This window comes from Medicago sativa, chromosome 6 (genome assembly GCF_051527215.1).
Source record: "Medicago sativa cultivar Bolivia chromosome 6, Bolivia_mono, whole genome shotgun sequence".
In the NCBI taxonomy this organism is placed as follows: domain Eukaryota; kingdom Viridiplantae; phylum Streptophyta; class Magnoliopsida; order Fabales; family Fabaceae; genus Medicago; species Medicago sativa.
Genome location: NC_140754.1, coordinates 17,561,090 through 17,580,563, shown reverse-complemented (window position 1 = coordinate 17,580,563; position 19,474 = coordinate 17,561,090). Strand labels below are relative to the sequence as shown.

The following is a 19,474-nucleotide window of genomic DNA, read 5'->3' as shown; positions in this document are numbered from 1 at the left end:
TAATGTGTGTGGGATTTAGATATCCTAAATTTATGCCTAAATAACATTTCATACAACTCATGTGGAACTGGAAGTAAATTTAGAAATGAATAAATACAGCATATATTTGACTTGAAAAATTAAACAATTAGTAAATTGCTGTACAATGAGACAATATTTGACTTAGACAATATTTCTAATTCTTAATGAGTAATACTATGACTATTCTACAAAATAAATACTCCAAGTATATACTATGACTATGAGTGATCAAACGTGGCAAGATATACTAGTAGTTCTTATAAATATACACATTATACTAATGTTCATTTAGATTAGAATCACACCATATCATAAGTTTGGTTGCTATTTTCTAACCAAACCAAAACGTTGTTCTCTGGTTTCCTTTGTTCACTTTTTGGCAAATATGGCAAGTTTGGAAACTGAATCACTAAATGGTCATCCCAACTCAAGTCCTAATCACCAGAGACCTGTAAGTTTAATTTCTCTCAATGATCATATATTGTATCTTTTCTCTCTTATATATAACATATCTTACACCATCTCATTACTCTTAAGATTATTTGCTTCTCTTGTTTTTATTCTTTTTTTGGTAGATATTTTACAACATGTCAGATTATAATTATTTTTTAGTACAACTCATGATTTTTTATTAAAAGTAAGAGTTTAATTTATATGCAAACTCCCCAAACTAAATAAGTTTTTTTTTTTTTTTACCATGTTATTGGTACGAAATTTTTATTGCTGCTTAATGGTGAGTAATCTTTATCGGAGAAATTGTATGGAAAACATGAATATGGGTCTCCCCCTCTAACTGAATTTTCTCTATGTGTATGATCACTTATTTAAGAGGTCCGAAAAATGAAATACTTCCTCATCTCATATTATGTGTTTCATTTTGAAATATTTGTGTGCTATTATACATAGATATTTTAGTTTTAGTATACTAGTTTGTATTAAAATTTGGTATAAATATCACTTTCTTAAAGTTTTGAATATTCCAAATGAGAAATATATATAATAAGAAGCATGGTATTGGTATGAAGTTTCTACCACCATTTAATGATGACTAATCTTCAATAAGAAACTTATAGGACACACAAAATGAATTCTCCCCATTTTCAGCCAAATTTTCTCCACACACATGATAACTTGCTTAAGAGATCCAAGTTCTCTACCACTTGAACTAATTCATTGTTGGTAATAAATAACCATTTAAATTGAAATATTTCCTCTATCTTATATTATGTTTCTCATTTTGAAATAATTATGTGCGATATTTTAGTTTTAATATATTGTTTTGTATTAAAAATTGGTATAAATATCACTATCTTAAAAGTTTTGACTATTTCAAATGAGAAATATAATAAGAAGCATGGGTAGTATAAACAAAATAAGATGCATCATATAGGACAGGTCATACCTTTTACTTTTCTTTAAACAGAAAATTCAACCTATCAGTGTGTCATGTAGGCCATACATTTTTTCTTCGTACACTTGCCTTTCAACGTTAGTTAAGTTTGACTTATTTTTGCTATAAAAAAAAAAAAAAAAGTTTAACTTGTTTGATTCCATTGACCCAAAAGCATTTTAAAAGTCAAAATTTCAAGATCTAGATCTAGTTAGAGATAAGCAATTTTAGAAATTATTATTACGGTAAAGAGATAAGGCATGATAAACATCTTAATGTCAACCAACCAAGTTTAACTTTAGGATAGTGTGACGTTATACACAATTTATTTCTTTGTATAAGTTGTGAGGTGTAAACATTATTTTTTATGTAAATAGGTCAACTTGCCTCAAAATTATTACTCAAACTATTTTTTACAACTAAATTACTCAGTTATTTTTTTTTATTTGAAACTAACATTCAGACGGACATTCCTACGCATGTTTGTCCATTTTTTTTTTACTTCGCTAACACGTGTATATTATAAACAATATTTTTTTATGAAAATTTTATTTTGATTAAAGTTATATGTATGGTTGTTTGTGACTTTAAATAGTAACAAATTTGTTTATCTTTTACCAATAATAAAACAAATATAATCCATGCGATATCTTTTACCTTATTGAACGCAGTATTCTTATCTTTTTCAATAACACTAACAATATCGCGTTCTTAAAAGCAGGCAAGCATACATACATACATACATACATACATACATACATATGAGGATATAGATTGATTATACATGTAGCTTAAATTAATCTGATGTCCATTTAATTTTGTGTTATTAAACAGATTGAAGAAAAATCAGAGAGGGACAAGAGAATTGATGAGTGGCTTCCAATTACATCTAAAAGGAATGCAAAATGGTGGTACTCAGCTTTTCACAATGTCACTGCCATGGTTGGAGCTGGTGTTCTAGGTCTCCCCCATGCCATGGCACAACTTGGATGGTATACTTCAATTCAAATCCAAATTGCATTGTAGCATGAGCTTTTTTCTATTAAAAAAATCTTATTTATATTTAAGTATGTTTTAATTCCTTAATCTTGCAAGAATTTTTTTTTATTCCATCTAAGTGTTACTTCCTCCGTCTTATATTATATGTTTCATTTTTATTTTTAAAATATTATGAATTTTTCTGCAAAATTTTATTCAAACACATGGATTTTACATATGAGTTTACTTTAAAGAAGGGATTTCCCTTAATGTATTGTGCAGGGGTCCAGGTGTAACCATACTTATTCTTTCATGGATCATCACATTATACACACTTTGGCAAATGGTTGAGATGCATGAAATGGTTCCAGGAAAACGCTTTGATAGATATCATGAACTGGGTCAGCATGCCTTTGGAAAAAAACTAGGTCTTTATATTGTGGTGCCTCAACAACTTGTGGTAGAAATTGGTGTTAACATTGTTTATATGGTCACTGGGGGAACATCATTGCAAAAGTTCCATGATATTGTGTGTCCAAGCTGCAAAAAGATAAAGTTAACCTATTTCATCATGATATTTGCTTCAGTTCACTTTGTGTTATCTCATCTCCCTGATTTCAACTCAATTTCTGGTGTGTCCTTGGCAGCAGCAGTCATGTCCTTCAGGTATATATAAAACTTTTATTTTTTTAAAAATATTTTCATTCAATGATAATTCTCAAGTTATTAATTTTTTGGATCGGATTTATTGTAGTTAATGTAGCATACAGTTTCACGCTATAAGCGATCTTCGTCGCTAATTTGGCACTAGACAGTTCATATTATACATTAAGTTTCACACAAATAACTGAACTCATCTCTCGACTTAGATCGAGCGGTCGAGATGTAGTACTGCGTGATGTAGTTGTTGCGCCTAATCCAAATCCAATTTTTCTAGTTGAATGAGAAAAATACTACGAAGAATGGGGCGGGGTGGGGACAGGTTTTACCTTCCACGTCCTCATACCCTACTCTCAAAGGCTTGTCTGTTCCCCTACCCATACTCAACGGGGATGAGAAATCGAATTTTATCGCCATCCCCAACGGGTTCGGAAATCCCTGCCCCATCCCCATCCCCGAGCGGATAATTTTTTCAATTAAAAAGGAAGTATTTTTCAGCCCCTGGCTCAATGTTAATGCATTATCCAGCAAATACATTATATCAATCAGTGGCTATGTTGATGGAGAAGAGAGAGACCGAGGGTGTGAGATATGGAAGGAGAAGAGAGAGAACTTAGAGAAGTGAGTGTCTTATAAAAGACTGGGACATTGATTGTGTAAGTGAAATGATTTAGAGTTTAAGTTTTTATTTATATAAAAGGGATAATAGATTGATTTTACATTCGAGACGGGTTTAGATATAGGTTCGGCGTGGGTACTTATATCCCTATTACATGTCATGTACCGTATTTTGAAATCGGGGAAAATCCAATCACATACCCAAACCTATTCAAAGCGGGAAAAACCTGTCAATTTAGGTTTGGTTCGGACAGGTACCCACGGGTATGGACTTTGTTGCCATGTTTAACGGTTGTATACCATATTTAGAAATCAAGTTTGAAATACTACTTGAAATAGGAGCATTTTAATCTTCATATAACATAGAAGATCAACCATGACAAAAACTTTAATGACTAAGAATACAAATTAATGAAAGCACTAGACAACATGTTAATTTAAACTTTGGTATTTGCATATTTCTACAGCTACTCTACAATTTCATGGGCAGCTAGTATAGATAAAGGAAAACAAGACAATGTAGAGTATGGATATAAGGCACATAGTACTGCAGGAACAGTCTTTGAATTCTTTAATGCACTTGGCACTATTGCTTTTGCCTATGCTGGACACAATGTGGTGTTGGAGATCCAAGCAACAATCCCATCCTCACCTGAGAAACCATCCAAAGTTCCAATGTGGAGAGGAGTTGTTGTTGCATACATTGTTGTGGCTTTATGCTACTTCCCTGTTGCTCTTATTGGTTATTGGATATTTGGAAATGAGGTTGATGGTGACATCCTCATATCTTTAGAGAAACCTGCATGGCTTATTGCAATGGCTAACATGTTTGTTGTTATTCATGTAATTGGAAGTTATCAGGTAAAATTTTGTTTCTCTTATGCTATTAATCATTAGGTAAAATACACTTTGTGTTTTTTAAGTTTTTTTATTTTTTATCAAGTAGCTTAGCGGCTAGAATTCACTTTTTTCAAGGTGAATAAGTGGGGTGTCTGGGGTTCGAACCTCGGCTCCTGCATATATCAATGCATGTCCCTGCCAACTGAGCTATGCTCACGGGGACATGTTTCTTTAAGGTTTTTAATTGTATCAAATTAGTTATCTGAGTTTTTTTGGCCTCACATGGGTAATTTAAGTTATTTTATGTGTATATTGTTATCCTTACCACACATTATGTTACAAAAATACACATATATGTTATGTTACTAATATGGTAGGTACAAAGTTGGTGACTTATCTTAGAAGCACCTTTTTCCAATCTAATACTTGTATGTGAGACAAAATAAACTTAAAGGATCAATCTAATACAATTAAATAACTTAAGATTGTATGATATGTTTTGCTCAATAATTACAAATGATTGTCTTTGATATGAGGAGTGCTAGTAACACGCTCTAAAATAATCTTTCCACATTTTTCTATTAGTACAATTCAAATGATTTCCACTAAATCATGCAAGTTCCACATAACATGTGTTCTTGCATTATTATTTTGGTAAAGTAAACTAAAATATACTAATTTCATTGTTTTTTGTGATATAGATTTATGCAATGCCTGTGTTTGACATGATTGAAACTGTGTTGGTGAAGAAAATGAATTTTGAACCAAGTACAATGCTTCGGTTTATTGTGCGTAATGTATATGTTGGTAAGTAATCTCTATGTATGGGAATTAATTTATTATGTCAATTTTTTCAAATATTTTTACTTTGGTTCAATGCATTGACAATATAATTTTTTTTTCCCTTTTCAGCATTCACAATGTTCATTGCTATTACATTCCCTTTTTTCGATGGCCTTCTAGGATTTTTTGGAGGGTTCGCTTTTGCTCCAACAACATACTTTGTAAGTCATTAACAATTGAAAATTATGTCCCGTAAATGTAGTTCAGTTGGTAGCTACCAAGGATATTTTATAAATTTCCTTCGGAATATTAAAATTATCATTGCTTATTGATTTTATTGAATTTCCAGCTTCCATGTATCATGTGGCTTTCAATCTACAAACCAAGAAAATTTGGCTTGTCATGGTGGGCTAATTGGGTATGTATATTTGAATTTTGATTTTGTTTCAAGTTATTTTTCATATAATTCATCATTTTTAAGCTAATATTTAACGTATTTTACTTCACTTATTATTACAGATATGCATTGTGCTTGGCATATGTTTAATGATTGTATCTCCTATTGGGGGATTGAGGACAATCATAATTAAAGCTAAGACCTACAAGTTTTACTCATAGAGTCCTTCTCCATTTTAAATCAGTCATGGAAAGGTGTGATATGATCATACATATAAGAGAACGTATCAATTGTAGTTGTTTTTTTTGAATAAAAATGTATAGAATATTTAGTCTGTATACATTGACAGTATAAAACTTTTTTACACATGTATTCAATCATGTCATGTCATGTTAAGTAGATATATTTTTGGAATTGTATTATGTAAAAAGAAATTACATTAATAGTTCTTTCAAATTAAAAAAGCAATTGCTCTTAATTCGTAGTAATAATTAAAAAGGCAAAGTAAAGGGTATTTAATTTGGATTTGTTATGAAAGGGGTGTTGGAGGTTGTACGTTGATTAGGGAGGGTTTTGGTTTAAAGTCTTAGGTACAAAATATGGGGTTGAAGGGGTCGTGTTAGGAGAGGGGGGAGAAACGTGTATGTGTCGTGGAAGAATTTATGTGATATCAATGAAGGGATGAGAGGAGGGGAAAAGATCTGGTTCAATGAAAGGGTTGGTCGTGTTATTGATGACGGCGTGGCTGAATTGGGGGGGGGGGGGGGGGGGGGGGGCATCAGCGGTCTAGACTTAGGCATTTGTTCAAATTATGTGTTGATCGTAGAATTATTGTTGCATAAATAAGGAGGAAAGGGTCGGAGGTTGATGGGAATGTGTTGATCGTTGGAAAAGGTGTTTGTTTGCTTGGGAAGGAAGATCAGTTGAATCAATATTTTTCTTTTAGTTGACTTTTTTCAAGGATAATGATGTAGACAAATGGGTTTTGTATCATAACTCTTTTGAGGGATATGAAATTAAAGATGCTTATCAGATCATCAACCAATATATGCAGCCTTGCAAAGACGTCCAATTAGAAGTAATCTGGAACAAAGTTATGCCTCTGAAATCTTCGTTGATGTCTTAGGGAATATTTAAGATAAGAATTTCAACAAAAGATAATTTATTCCGTCATGGTGTGTTACTCTAACGATTGTTATTATGTTCTTAAGGGTGTAGGAAAGAAGAATCTATTAATTTTTTTTCTAGGTTGTTTTTTTTACGGTAGTATTTAGCATTATCTTCTTAGTTGGTTGGTAATTTCAACGGTTCATCCTTCTGACATTCATGAGCATGCTTTACAATTCGATGGCTTACATATGTTTAGGAAGGATATTAGGTTTTGTCTTCAGGTGTTCTGTCTTTCTTGTATTTGGATTATTTGAAAAGATCGCAACGCTCATTTTTTAACAAGGATTTATCGGTGAATCAGTTAACATAGCGCATTCAGCTTTACTTGTGGTTGTGTTTGAAGCAGGCATGACAATGTGGCGGGGTGGGGACGGGTTTCACCTACCCCATCCCTATACCCTACTCCCATATCCTACCCCGTTCCCATACACTACTCCCATATATTTACCTGTTACCCTACTCATCCCAACCGGGATGAGAAATTGAATCACATCCCCATCCCCGACGGGTTCGGGTATCCCTGCCCAGGGACGAACCCAGAAATTTTAAGTAGTGTAGGCATATGATTATAAATTTGTTGAACATATATATATAATATTTTATTTTAAAACTCATAAATGTATATCATAATCATTTTTTACGACTTTTCATACTCAAACATTGAATGATTTTTTTTGATTTTCAATGTCCTTAAAAATATACTCCATGCAAGTAAACCATTCATCTTCTATGCAATTTTGCGTCCAATTCTTCTAAATACTCATAATAAAGAAAACTATTTCAATAGTTGCAGTTGCCATGTTTTCAGTTGGAATGGGGTTTGCAATTTGGAAATTGAGACATATTTGGTTCTTAGTTTATGACAAAATTACATAATTTGTTCTTTAACTTAATTTCAATATGTAACACTTTCGTCCTTCATTTTTGTTGTTCCGATTTAGTCCTTTATGTTATAAAATGACAATACCATGTCATTTTTATGATGTTTTTTCAATGAAATCTCATTTTCTAGGTTTGCAAGATAAAGATTTGGATTTCTTTATGAGTTCGATGATTTTTTTTGGAGTATTTGGTTATTTATTTTTATTTTCATAAAAAAGATAACTGTTGACATTTTATAACATAAAGGACTTAATCAAGACAAAAAAAAAAAAGAAGATATTAAACGAAAGTGTTATCTAAAATTAAGTTAAGAGACATTGTGTAATTTTGACTTAATTTATTAAATATAGGCATTTAATCATTATTCTCTTTATTCATCAATGGAGTAGTATATATATGTATTGTTATTAAAAAAAAAAGATTTGAAAAAGTAGTGAGGGCCTTAGCCCTCAACGTGCAAGACGTGGGTCCGTCCTTGTCCCTGCCCCATTCCCATTCCCGCAATGGATATTTTTTTTAATAAAAAAAAGAAGTATTTTTCAGCCCCACGTGTGATGTTGTAATGCATTATCCATGAAAGAGATGATGATGATTGATGGTTATGGTGATGGAGAAGAGAGAGACCGAAATGGGGTAGTAAATTGATTTTCTACATTCGGGACGGGTTTGGGTATAGGTTCGGGTTGAGTACATATATCCCCATTACCCGTCCTGTACCCGTGTTTTAAAATCGGGAAAAACCTAAATTCATGCCGAAACCCAATTTAAACGGGAAAAACCCATCAAATTGGATTTGTTTTGAGCAGGTACCCGCAGATACGGGTTTTGTTGCCATATCTAGGTTGAAGGTGCACATACCATATTTTTCCTTCGACTTTAATTCATGGTGGGCTAATTTGTTGGTTTATATGACTTATATTGACTTGTAAATTTTTTTTGTCTGTGTTCTTGACTAATTTATTTAGCTTGAATCGATTGTGTACTTTTTTGTTCCATTCTAGGCACAGTTTATGCTTTGAAGGTGTCTTCTAAATCTATTGTCTTTGGCCTCTTAAAAAAATGTAATGTTGTTGGATGTGTCTAGATATCCTTTTTGTGAAAACTACTTGAATCAGATCAAATTTCATATTACTTTTACAAAACCAAATTCAATTATAACCACGCACGCACACATACATTACATACATACATATTTTTATATATACACCTGTATTCATTTTTTTTGGTAATATGTGATTTTTTTCCACAAAACTGATTCAAACTATATCACGAATATCCTTAGTAAATAGTATGATATTACTTTTCAAACGATTACTCAAGCTTCTTTTGACAATTAAAATTACTCAAATATATATTTTATATTTGAAATCTAATGTAGTTTTTAATGGGCAGGGTAAATCTAACCCAGCAACCTTTTTAATCTCTTTACTTTTATTTACTTTCAAATTAGTTTCGCTAATTATCGAATTGAATGACGATCAATGTGGAAACAATAAACTTACTAATTTATTACTTGTTACGATTTGGTGCACTTGTCAATATTTATATATTTTATTCATCATTACCTATGCAATAAACCAAGTGTCGTGACTCGTGAAGAATACATGCAACAAACCAAGTGTCAATAAAATTACATGCAGCGACCAAGTGTTACTCATGCAATAAACCAAATCTCATGAGGAATGCATGCAACAACCCAACTGTTATTCATGTAGTAAATCAAGTGTCAAGAGGATTAGATACAATAACCCAGATGTTATTCATGCCATTAAATATATCTCTTTCTTCTTCCCTCATGAATCCCAACCCAGAGGTGGAGCCCTTCATGTGGCCCACTAGGAAAAATTTAAAAAAGTACTATATCATAGGCCTATTTTGCGAGATTTTGAACAATTTTGTGAGGGTTTTAGATTTCAACACATCCAAATTCTTGCAAAGAGGTGTAGTGACCCACCCGAAAAAAATTAATAATTAAAAATTTTAGGCCATTTTGGGAGATTTCAAACAATTTTTTCAATGGTTTTTGTTTTCAACGATTCAAAAGTGTTATACATGATTTTGTCATGGTTATACTTGACTGGTTAGCGGAAGTTTACATACCTTCTAGTTTGTAGAGGGGGTGATTAACTGTTCTACTATATAAAAAAACAGTTTTATAATTTTTAGCAGTGGTAAAATATGTAATTCATTTTTTTAAAGTACCCACCCGAGGTTTTTTATTCAAATTCCGACACTTCAACTTCATGATTAATGCTTATTACAACTTTAATTTTGTGTTTACACCCCAAACTACTTTTTCTGGCTTCGCCATTGTCCCAAACCCCGCTCTTTCTCATGAACTCACCAAAACATCCACTCTTTATCTTCTCTTTTTTTTTCTTTTCTGAAAAGGGTATCTCTCTTTTCTTCTCTCATCAGTCACAACCCTCTCTCTTTCTCCAGGATCTTCTCTGTCCTCCCCTTCGATGCTTGCTATCCGCAAATCATGTGACATTTGGATCATGTATCTCTACTACTGCTTCTTTAATCGGCGAATTCTGCTATGACTCAGTCAACACCTAGATTCGCACTGCCAATATGCCCACCTCCATGATCCCTTGCTCCGACGTCAAACTTTCTGTCGTTTGCAATCGCACAAAAGTGGAGGAAACAAACTAATTGAATATGAATGGAGTAAAGATATTGAGCTTATTTGAATTCTCAATCTTATCACAACCAATAAAAAAAACTATAAAATACTCAAAAAAAATTGAAGTATTAAATCTGAAATTTGGATAAGTACTTCATGTGAAAAAAATTGAAGTATTTCATGTGAAGTATTGAATTCTCAATATTATCACAAACTAATTTATAAGTGTTTCATGTGAAATTTCGACAACGTCTCTTGAAGTTACAAAGTCAAGTTCTTACCACTGAGGTGACATCTCTTAGACTTATTCATTCTATTTTGATAAGTCAGAAATATTATATCACACACTTTCACTTTGCCAAAAAATTACTAATCAAACAAAAATCATTAATTAGGAAATCCAGTTATATTTTATTTCTTAAAGAGAAGATTTTTACTTAAGTACTACGATAATTGTATAATTTTACTAACGGGTACGGATTTTTGCGAGTCCAAATACTTAAAAAAATGTTTATTTTGTTTTATATGTGTTGATAATTTTACTAAATCCCGTTAATTTTTCCTTAATAAAATCTAAATCCAGTTAATTTCATCCGCATGTGTATCTATTAATCTATTAGTATTTAAAATATAGTTTACTTTATTGTATTCGCATGTATCCATTAAGATATTTTTCTCATACCAATCAATGGTGAATTTTGTTTGCTGATATTATACATGCAAAATTTTGCTCATACTTAATTATATATCTAAACCCAGGCAACGCCGGGTAAATACAATAGTTCAAATATTAAAATAAAAGTGTAACAAACAGGATATGAGTATATATACATATATGTCCATTTTTTTTACTTTTATCCTTTAAAAAGTGTAACAAACTAGATGATTATATCTATACTTACTTTTTCATTATTACAATTATACCCTCAAACAACTTTTTTTAGATTGTTGTTGATGTGATTAAAAAAAAGAATTTAGATTATATTTTTTTTGTTATATTTTTGGTGTCATTGAAATAGATAATGATTTGTTATAATTTGAAAGAAAAAAGCATTTTTATATTTTTAATCAAAATCAAAATGTGATAAAAAAAAACACCGTTCATAATTTTCGAACGTTAGCACTTAGCACGAAAAAATTACTTACAAAAAAATTATATAATTTAATTTGTTTGAATAAAATTGTTGCAAATTACAAATAACACTTCTTTTCTTTTTCCTTCTCCTTTAAAGGCGATATTTAGTGTTTTTTGGTCGTTGTCAGGGTTCGAACCCTGGACCTTGCATTATTTTTAATCAAAATCAAAATTTCATAAAAAACAACGTTCATAATTTTCGAACGTTAGCACTTAGCACGAAAAAATTACTTAAAAAACATATATAATTTAATTTGTTTGAATAAAATTGTTACAAATAACACGAACCCTGAACCTTGTATATATTATGCATTGTCCCTATCAACTGAGTTAAGCACGAGGACAAAGGCGATGTTTAGTTACAAATACATAACAAGTTGTCGTTTTTTAGTTAACCAAAAACAAAATAAAATTGTTGAGTAACAAATTTTGTGTTTTTTTTTTTACTTGAATAAGTATCAAAATTGTGTAAATAACAAACTCTATTTGTTTGTTACTTGATTATCTCTATTTGATTATCCTATAAATAACAACACTGCTAATCCAAATAACCACATCATTCTTCACTTCTCTTTCTTTCTTTTATCGGTTGTGCAGTCATGGAAATTCCTCACGGCCAAACCGTAAGTGTCTTTGTTTCAAACCTATTTTATGTTTAACTATTATTTATTATATCGTTCTTTTTTTTGTAGAGGTTATTATTTTGTTCATATTGCTTATAATTAATCAATTTTGTAGAGGTGTAAGTAATCATATATTGCGATGAGACTAATAATCAAAATAGGCATATCCATGCGCTTAAGAAATTTTGAATTTGATGAAGTTGTCTATATCATATATAGAATATTCGGATTCTATAGAATAATTCAAAACATGCATTTATTATATGTAGGGGTTGGGGTTCGAACCTCAGACTCATTTTTTAATTAAGTTAAGATAGTGCAACTCTTTTTTAAGTAATTTTTTATATATATTCAAATCTTATACACACAAAGATATATATATATATATATGAGGACATATATAGTGAGAATGAGTTAGTTATATGAGAATGGTGAGAATAATTCTCAACCCTTGGATCAAAAATAGATGATTCAGATTAAAAAGACACACATGTGCCTCTCTCTAGTCTATCAATTCTTATAAACCTGTTTTACCTTTTCATCTTCTTCCATCGACCATCATCTTCACCTTATGTTCATATTAACAACAAGTATCTTCATCAAAAAACTAACTTGTTCATTTAAAAATTTTACAATCTCACCATCATTACTATTCTGAATTTTTCAGCACAGGATTAAAATCATTGCATATCATTCTAGTTCTATTGTTCAGTCAATTAATTGGATTCAATTTTAAATTAATGATCCACTCTATCCAAATAACCCCTTTTCTTTTTGAAAAAAAAATCTAAATAATATTGAATTGCCCCTTCTTTTCTTCTCTCAACGATTCAAATCAAAATCTGCCAACAAAATAAATTCAATTCAACCCACAAAAAGAAAGAACAGAGCCGAATATGGGTATAATGAACAGAGAAGCCTTTGAAGGGGTGGAGGTGGGCGTTGAAGACGAGGGTGAGGAAGAAGATACGATTGTCTTTTCTATGAACCAAATGTTTTATAATAAAGACAAAGAAATTGAAAGAGAGAGAAATAAAAAAATCTCTTCTAGCACCGGATCTGGCGCCCCACCTTTGAACCCTTCTCCGACGGAAACCAAGATGTCTCATAGCCTATTTCTTTCTCTCTGTGTTGAACTGGATTTGGATTGTTGAATTTTTGACACAAGGATTTAGATTGTTGAATTGGACATATCCCTTTTATTCGGTTGAATATTTGTCGAAAGTTTCTTGAACCAATTGTTATATTTTCTTCTTTATTGTTTCTACTGCTGGTTATTGCAAATTTGGAATCACATGTCTTAGATGAAGATGATTTTGTTGCCGCAGTAGATGAAAAGAGAAATCAATCTTTTTTTTTTCAGTCATGGAGATGAACAAAAGAAGGTGATGGTCCATGTGATGTTTTATTGGAAATTTAAATCTAAGCCATTCATTTTAATCTAAAGGGATAATAATGTGTTCTCACATTCTCACATAGAGATGTCATTCTCACTAGATATGTCCTCTATATATATATATATATATATATATATATATATATATATATATATATATATATATATATATATATTGTTCACTTTCCACAACTCTATTAATTTATTGTTCACTTTCAAATAGATTGAAGGCAAATCAGAGTTGGAAAAACAAAAGGAAGACGAACTCCCAAGTAATTCTGGAAGGAATGCAAAATGGTGGTACTCGACTTTCCACAATGTCACTGCCATGGTTGGAGCTGGTGTTCTTGGTCTCCCCTTTGCCATGGCAGCTCTTGGATGGTATATTTCAAACCCTAATTACAATTACCATCAAATATTCTGTAAAATAAAATAAACAAACAACTTAGTTTTATGATTCCTTCTTTCAAACAAAAAATAATTAGTTGTATGATTCTTATGTTTTCAAATATATTATATTACTTTTTTTTTAAGGAAAATATAGTATTACTTTTTTTTAAAGAAATATAGTATCACTTAAAACCAAGCAAATTGGATTTATATATTGTAGTTGTTTTTATATTAAAAAAAATAATATAATATAATTTTTATTTTAGTTTTTACTTTACTATAGTATAATTTGACTGTATTTATTATTTTTTACCAATCTGGTGTACTTGATAAAGGTTTCACTAAAATGAATGGTATAAGTTGCAAATTATATGTACGACTTAAATTTATTTTCATTTTTTGAAGGATTTAATGAATCAATATTTGTTTACTCTACTCAGGGGTCCAGGTTTAGCTATACTTGTCCTTTCATGGATCATCACACTGTACACCTTGTGGCAAATGGTTGAGATGCATGAGATGGTTCCAGGAAAACGTCTTGATACATATAATGAATTAGGGCAACATGCTTTTGGTGAAAAGTTAGGGTTGTGGATTGTGATGCCTCAACAACTTGTGGTTCAAATTGGGTCGAACATTGTCTACATGGTCACCGGAGGTGCATCATTGCAAAAATTTCACAATACAGTGTGTCCAAGTTGCAAACCAATCAAATTGAGCTTTTTCATTATGATCTTTGCCTCTGCTCACTTTGTATTGTCTCATCTACCAAACTTGAACTCCATTACTGGTGTATCTTTGGTGGCAGCAGTCATGTCCATGAGGTATATCGACATCTTTTTATTCTCTATATTACTTTTTAGGCTCAAATATGTATTTTGGATTATGCAAATATTCCATTATTTTACTCATTTTATTTTCACCACTCTTTATATCCAACTTGTGGAATGAAACATGCTAATTTAAATCTTTTATGTTTGTGTTTCAGTTACTCTATAATTGCTTGGGCTGGTAGTATACACAAGGGAGTACTAGAAAATGTACAATATAGTAGCAAGGCTACAACTACCGCAGGATCTGTCTTTAATTTCTTTAATGCACTTGGCTCTGTTGCATTTGCCTTTGCTGGACACAACGTGGTGCTGGAGATACAAGCAACAATTCCGTCTACACCTGAGAAACCATCTAAGGGTCCAATGTGGAGAGGTGTTATTGTCGCCTACATTATTGTCGCTTTGTGCTACTTCCCTGTTTCTATTATTGGTTATTGGGTGTTTGGCAATGAGGTTAAGGATAATATCCTCGTGTCGTTGGAAAACCCAGCTTGGCTTATTGCAATGGCTAACTTTTTTGTGGTTATACATGTGATTGGAAGCTATCAGGTAAAATTTAATTCTTTTACGAAACTTTTTAGTTAATCATTATTTTGATTTAGTCCATAAATTTTTAAGATGGGATCATAAGGTCATGATCAAAGGTAAATTTCAAAGTAGTTCTTAAAATTTAAAAGTATCGATCTCATTTCTTTTGGGTACGACAATTTTGTCTTGAAAATATGTTTCCATAATTAATTTCATAAAAAGAAGAAGTTAATTCTATAGATCATTTAAAAATTTGTAGTTTGTATATATATATATATTTTTTTTTATGATAACAAAGTAATTTTAATTTCATATTTTGATTGTTGGTGTAGGTTTTTGCAATGCCGGTGTTTGACATGATTGAAAATAAGTGGTTGGTGGAGAAACTGAATTTCAAACCAAGTAAAATGCTTCGTTTTGTTGTGCGTAATGTATACGTGGGTAAGTGAAATAAAGTAGTGTACAACTTTGATTTTTAATGACAAGTATTAATCAAGTAAAATGCTTCGATTTAATGTGTTTGCATTGTTTTTTTCTTTCAGCATTAACAATGTTCATTGCCATTACCTTTCCATTTTTCGGTGGCCTCTTAGGATTTTTTGGAGGATTTGCTTTTGCTCCAACAACATATTTTGTAAGCCATGAAAAATTGTAAATATAATTACTAAATTTTCTTAGGATAATCATAATCTTGCTTAACTTTTCATTCTATTAAATTTTCAGCTTCCATGTATCATGTGGCTTAAACTCTACAATCCAAAGAGATTCAGCTTGTCTTGGTGGATTAATTGGGTAGGTATCTTTAATTATTGTATTTTTTTCTCTCTCATTTTTTTAATAATTTTTTAATGTTATAAACACATGTTTAATATTTGCTCCATATATTACAGATATGTATTGTTCTTGGGGTATGCATAATGATTCTAGCACCCATTGGAGCATTGAGGAGTATTATACTTGATGCCAAGACCTACAAGTTTTACTCTTAATCAGCTAATGGGAGGTGTCATGCAAATAAAATAATTATAACTTTGTTATCATAACGAAGTTACATCTTCCTTTGATAATGATGATAACTATTTTCTCTATGCTTTTCTCTATGATTTATTTATTTCCTGCCAATGAACTATCTATTTTCCAATTTCAATGTACATATTTGATTTTCAATGGAAGAACAAAATGAAGGAAATTACTTCTATTCAAATTTTATTAAATGATGTTTATTTGTGTGGAAGATTCAGTGATTTTTTTTTTCCAGCTTAAATGTTTTAAGTGAGCTTTTTTTTGTGAGACTTTGGTTGGTGTTGTAGCATCTATAATAGATGCTTGATTGATGTATGAAAAAGGATGAGAAAATTAAACTACAGATACATAATATGAGTTAGGTTTTGTAATTTTGTTATGAATGAAAATGTTTATAAAAATGAGACAATGACATTATATAGGTGGTGAAATCCTTGGTAGGGCAAGTTCCAGTTCTAGTCCTGTCTAAACATAAATTGGACGCCACATGAAAATTCCTTTCATTGCTTGGAATGGAAGCAAAGTGTATATCTTCAAAGAACCCATAATACAGGATTTGTTTCAAAGAGTGTTAGGTCGAAATAGTTGAGTAACTTAAATCCATAGCAGTTGGGAATAATTGAGATCAATTCTGCAAATCAAGTAGGTCAAATCTGTGTTTCTGTTATGCACATCAGCTACACCACTGTAATATTTTGACGATAATTTGAGCTACCGATGACTACAATGATAGAAAGAGTCTTAACCTAGTTACAGCTCTAATGTTGTATAATTTTTTTTGAAGTTTCCTTTGTTGCGTCATAGTCGACACTTGTTATGGGTTGCTTTTAGAAAGTGTATCTAGGGTTCTAGATATCAGATATAAGATTAAAGTATACTTCCGAGGCAAATTTGCTGATCGATTAGCTTGCTTTGCTTTTTCTACAAGCGTCGTATTTTAATGATTTTAATTTTGTATATTTCTTTCTCCAATTTCTTAGAAAAATGCATATGGCACCGAGATTAAGGTTATAACCATATCAATTATCAAGCAGCCTTCATGGTCTGCTATAACTTCAAATGTTTTTATTTTTTGGTAGTGTCCCATAACTTCAAATGTTTGTTTTGCAATACAAATTTACTTGTATATCATGCTAATAACTAAATACCACTACAAAATGTCATTGATTGATTGGTAATAGAGAGAATGGGTATCTTCTGCAAGAGAGGAAGAAAAAAAAAGGGTAAAATCGTTGTCAGGTATGGAGGAAAACTAGTGAGTGATAGAAAGAATAAAGCAGCTTCTGAATAAAGCTGGTATTGTCCAGATTCCTTTCCCCTATCACACATCACACGATTTTTCGAAGCTTCTGGATTAACCAAATGCCGAATTGCAAGATTTACTTGAGTTGAATTTCGGTCCAGTAGAGTCCAAGAGAACACCACTACTTTGGAGGGGGCGGGCTCTTCCAAAATATCCATACACCACCTCCTCCAACCTATTCAACTCCTCTTCTTGGAGCAATAAACCCTCCAAACCTTATAGCACAAATGCACCGTGAAAACTATGTGAGGATTGTTTTTCTGTCTATTTTTTCCTTTCGTTAACTCGTGTCACTATTTGTTTATTTATCTCAAATATTTTCTATTGTTCTTTTTTCTTTCCTTTGTTACATGTGGCTAATGTGAAGTAGCTCTTTCTGTTTTTCTTTTCCATGTCTGATCTTTTTCATGACTTTAATTCTTGTTTATGTCAATATATCATATTTTGTTAATTGAAATTTTCTAATGACTTGCATCCTCATTTTCTTTAGATGATTGTGCTTCACCAACTGCAAAACTTAATTAGTTTACAGTGAACTATTTTAATCCAACAAGAATAGAAAATTAATGTCTAAGTCTTAGTCTTTCAATGAATTTCAGAAACACGAACTGAAACAACCCCCCCTCTCCAATCTGAATTCACATATTTCAACGCATCGAAAACACTCCTACGGATTTAGAATCCATTGACTTACGAATATATGAATCCATTCATCTAGGCTTTTAGCCACTTCCATTGCAACGTCTTTGTTTCTTCTACCATCTCATCCATCGTCCCATTTATGTTCTTAAAAGTCTTCTCGTTGCGACGTTTCCATAACATCCAAACACATGCAAATCAAATAATGATGAGACATGTCTCCCTCTTTTTTCTCCCTGCCTGATAAAGCTGCAAATTGATTTAAGTTCGATAAAGTATTATTATTCATAGCAGCTGAGAAGTTCAACCATGATAGAATCCTTTGTGAGACCCCCACACTTGTAGGACATTCAAAGAATAAATTAGCAATATTTTCAACCACATTGCGCCCGTTTATACATCTGATTTGTGACTCGTTCAAAACTCCATCTTTTGAACAAATTATCCTTTGTTGAGATCCTGTTTTGGATCATCCTCCACACCATTCTCTCCACCTTCATAGGAACTAGACCATTTCAACTGTTAAAAGTTCCTATGATCTTCAATCATCATTCCCTTTAATATTGACTCGTAAGCTTCCTTTACCGAATACGAACTTCTAGACCAAGTCCATCTATATTCCCCAATAAATCTCAAATTTAACTCTTGAATTTTATCCTTCAGCTCCTCTTCCCACCTCCTTTCCTCTTGAGTTAAACTTCCTCTCTCATCCCCTTCCTACCGTATAATGTCCTTAACAAATGCATATTTTTCTTCAGACAACACGAATAAATCTGGATACTGCAACATTAAGATAAAATTAGTTGACATACGTACTCATATAACCTTTGAAGATACCTAGGTTTGATGAGTTAGAGTCATTGATAGAGATGGAATCATTAGTGAATATGAGTTGGTTGTAGTGTTGTGAAGTAACCCATATTGGTTGAGGGACTTTCTTGACAAGTAATTCATGTGTTAGTTAGTGTTGAGATTAGTTAGTTAGTTTGTGTTTTTTTTTTTGTTGCTAAGCAAGGAGAGAGGACAGGCATCACCGACGTTCCAACTAGGTTGGCACCCCGGGAAACCTCCATCCTATGCCGCCAAACTCTAAGATTTTATTATAAAAAAAAAAAAGGAAAAATATATACAAGAAGAGGGGGGACTAGGCTAAAACCCTCGGAAGAAAATAACCAAAGGAACAAACAACAGACTACATGGAACAAGGAAACATGTAGTTAGGCAATCCTACTCTAT

At 31.7% G+C, this 19,474-nt stretch overlaps 2 protein-coding genes across 2 annotated transcripts; both read left to right on the top strand.

The window, feature by feature from the left end:
* The first annotated feature begins 311 nt into the window (after nt 1-311).
* LOC146913321 (lysine histidine transporter 1-like) lies at nt 312-7,139 on the top strand. Its single transcript, XM_085716516.1, has 8 exons — nt 312-472; nt 2,246-2,403; nt 2,672-3,055; nt 4,135-4,528; nt 5,209-5,314; nt 5,420-5,511; nt 5,640-5,708; nt 5,810-7,139. Exons 1-8 carry the CDS (start codon nt 407-409, stop codon nt 5,906-5,908), a joined length of 1,368 nt encoding a protein of 455 aa, XP_085572642.1. The 5' UTR covers nt 312-406; the 3' UTR covers nt 5,909-7,139.
* A 6,612-nt stretch (nt 7,140-13,751) lies between these two features.
* On the top strand, nt 13,752-16,462 carry LOC146913320 (lysine histidine transporter 1-like). The gene is made up of 7 exons (XM_085716515.1): nt 13,752-13,903; nt 14,353-14,736; nt 14,901-15,294; nt 15,606-15,714; nt 15,816-15,907; nt 15,997-16,065; nt 16,164-16,462. Exons 1-7 carry the CDS (start codon nt 13,851-13,853, stop codon nt 16,260-16,262), a joined length of 1,200 nt encoding a protein of 399 aa, XP_085572641.1. The 5' UTR covers nt 13,752-13,850; the 3' UTR covers nt 16,263-16,462.
* The last annotated feature ends 3,012 nt before the right edge of the window (nt 16,463-19,474 follow it).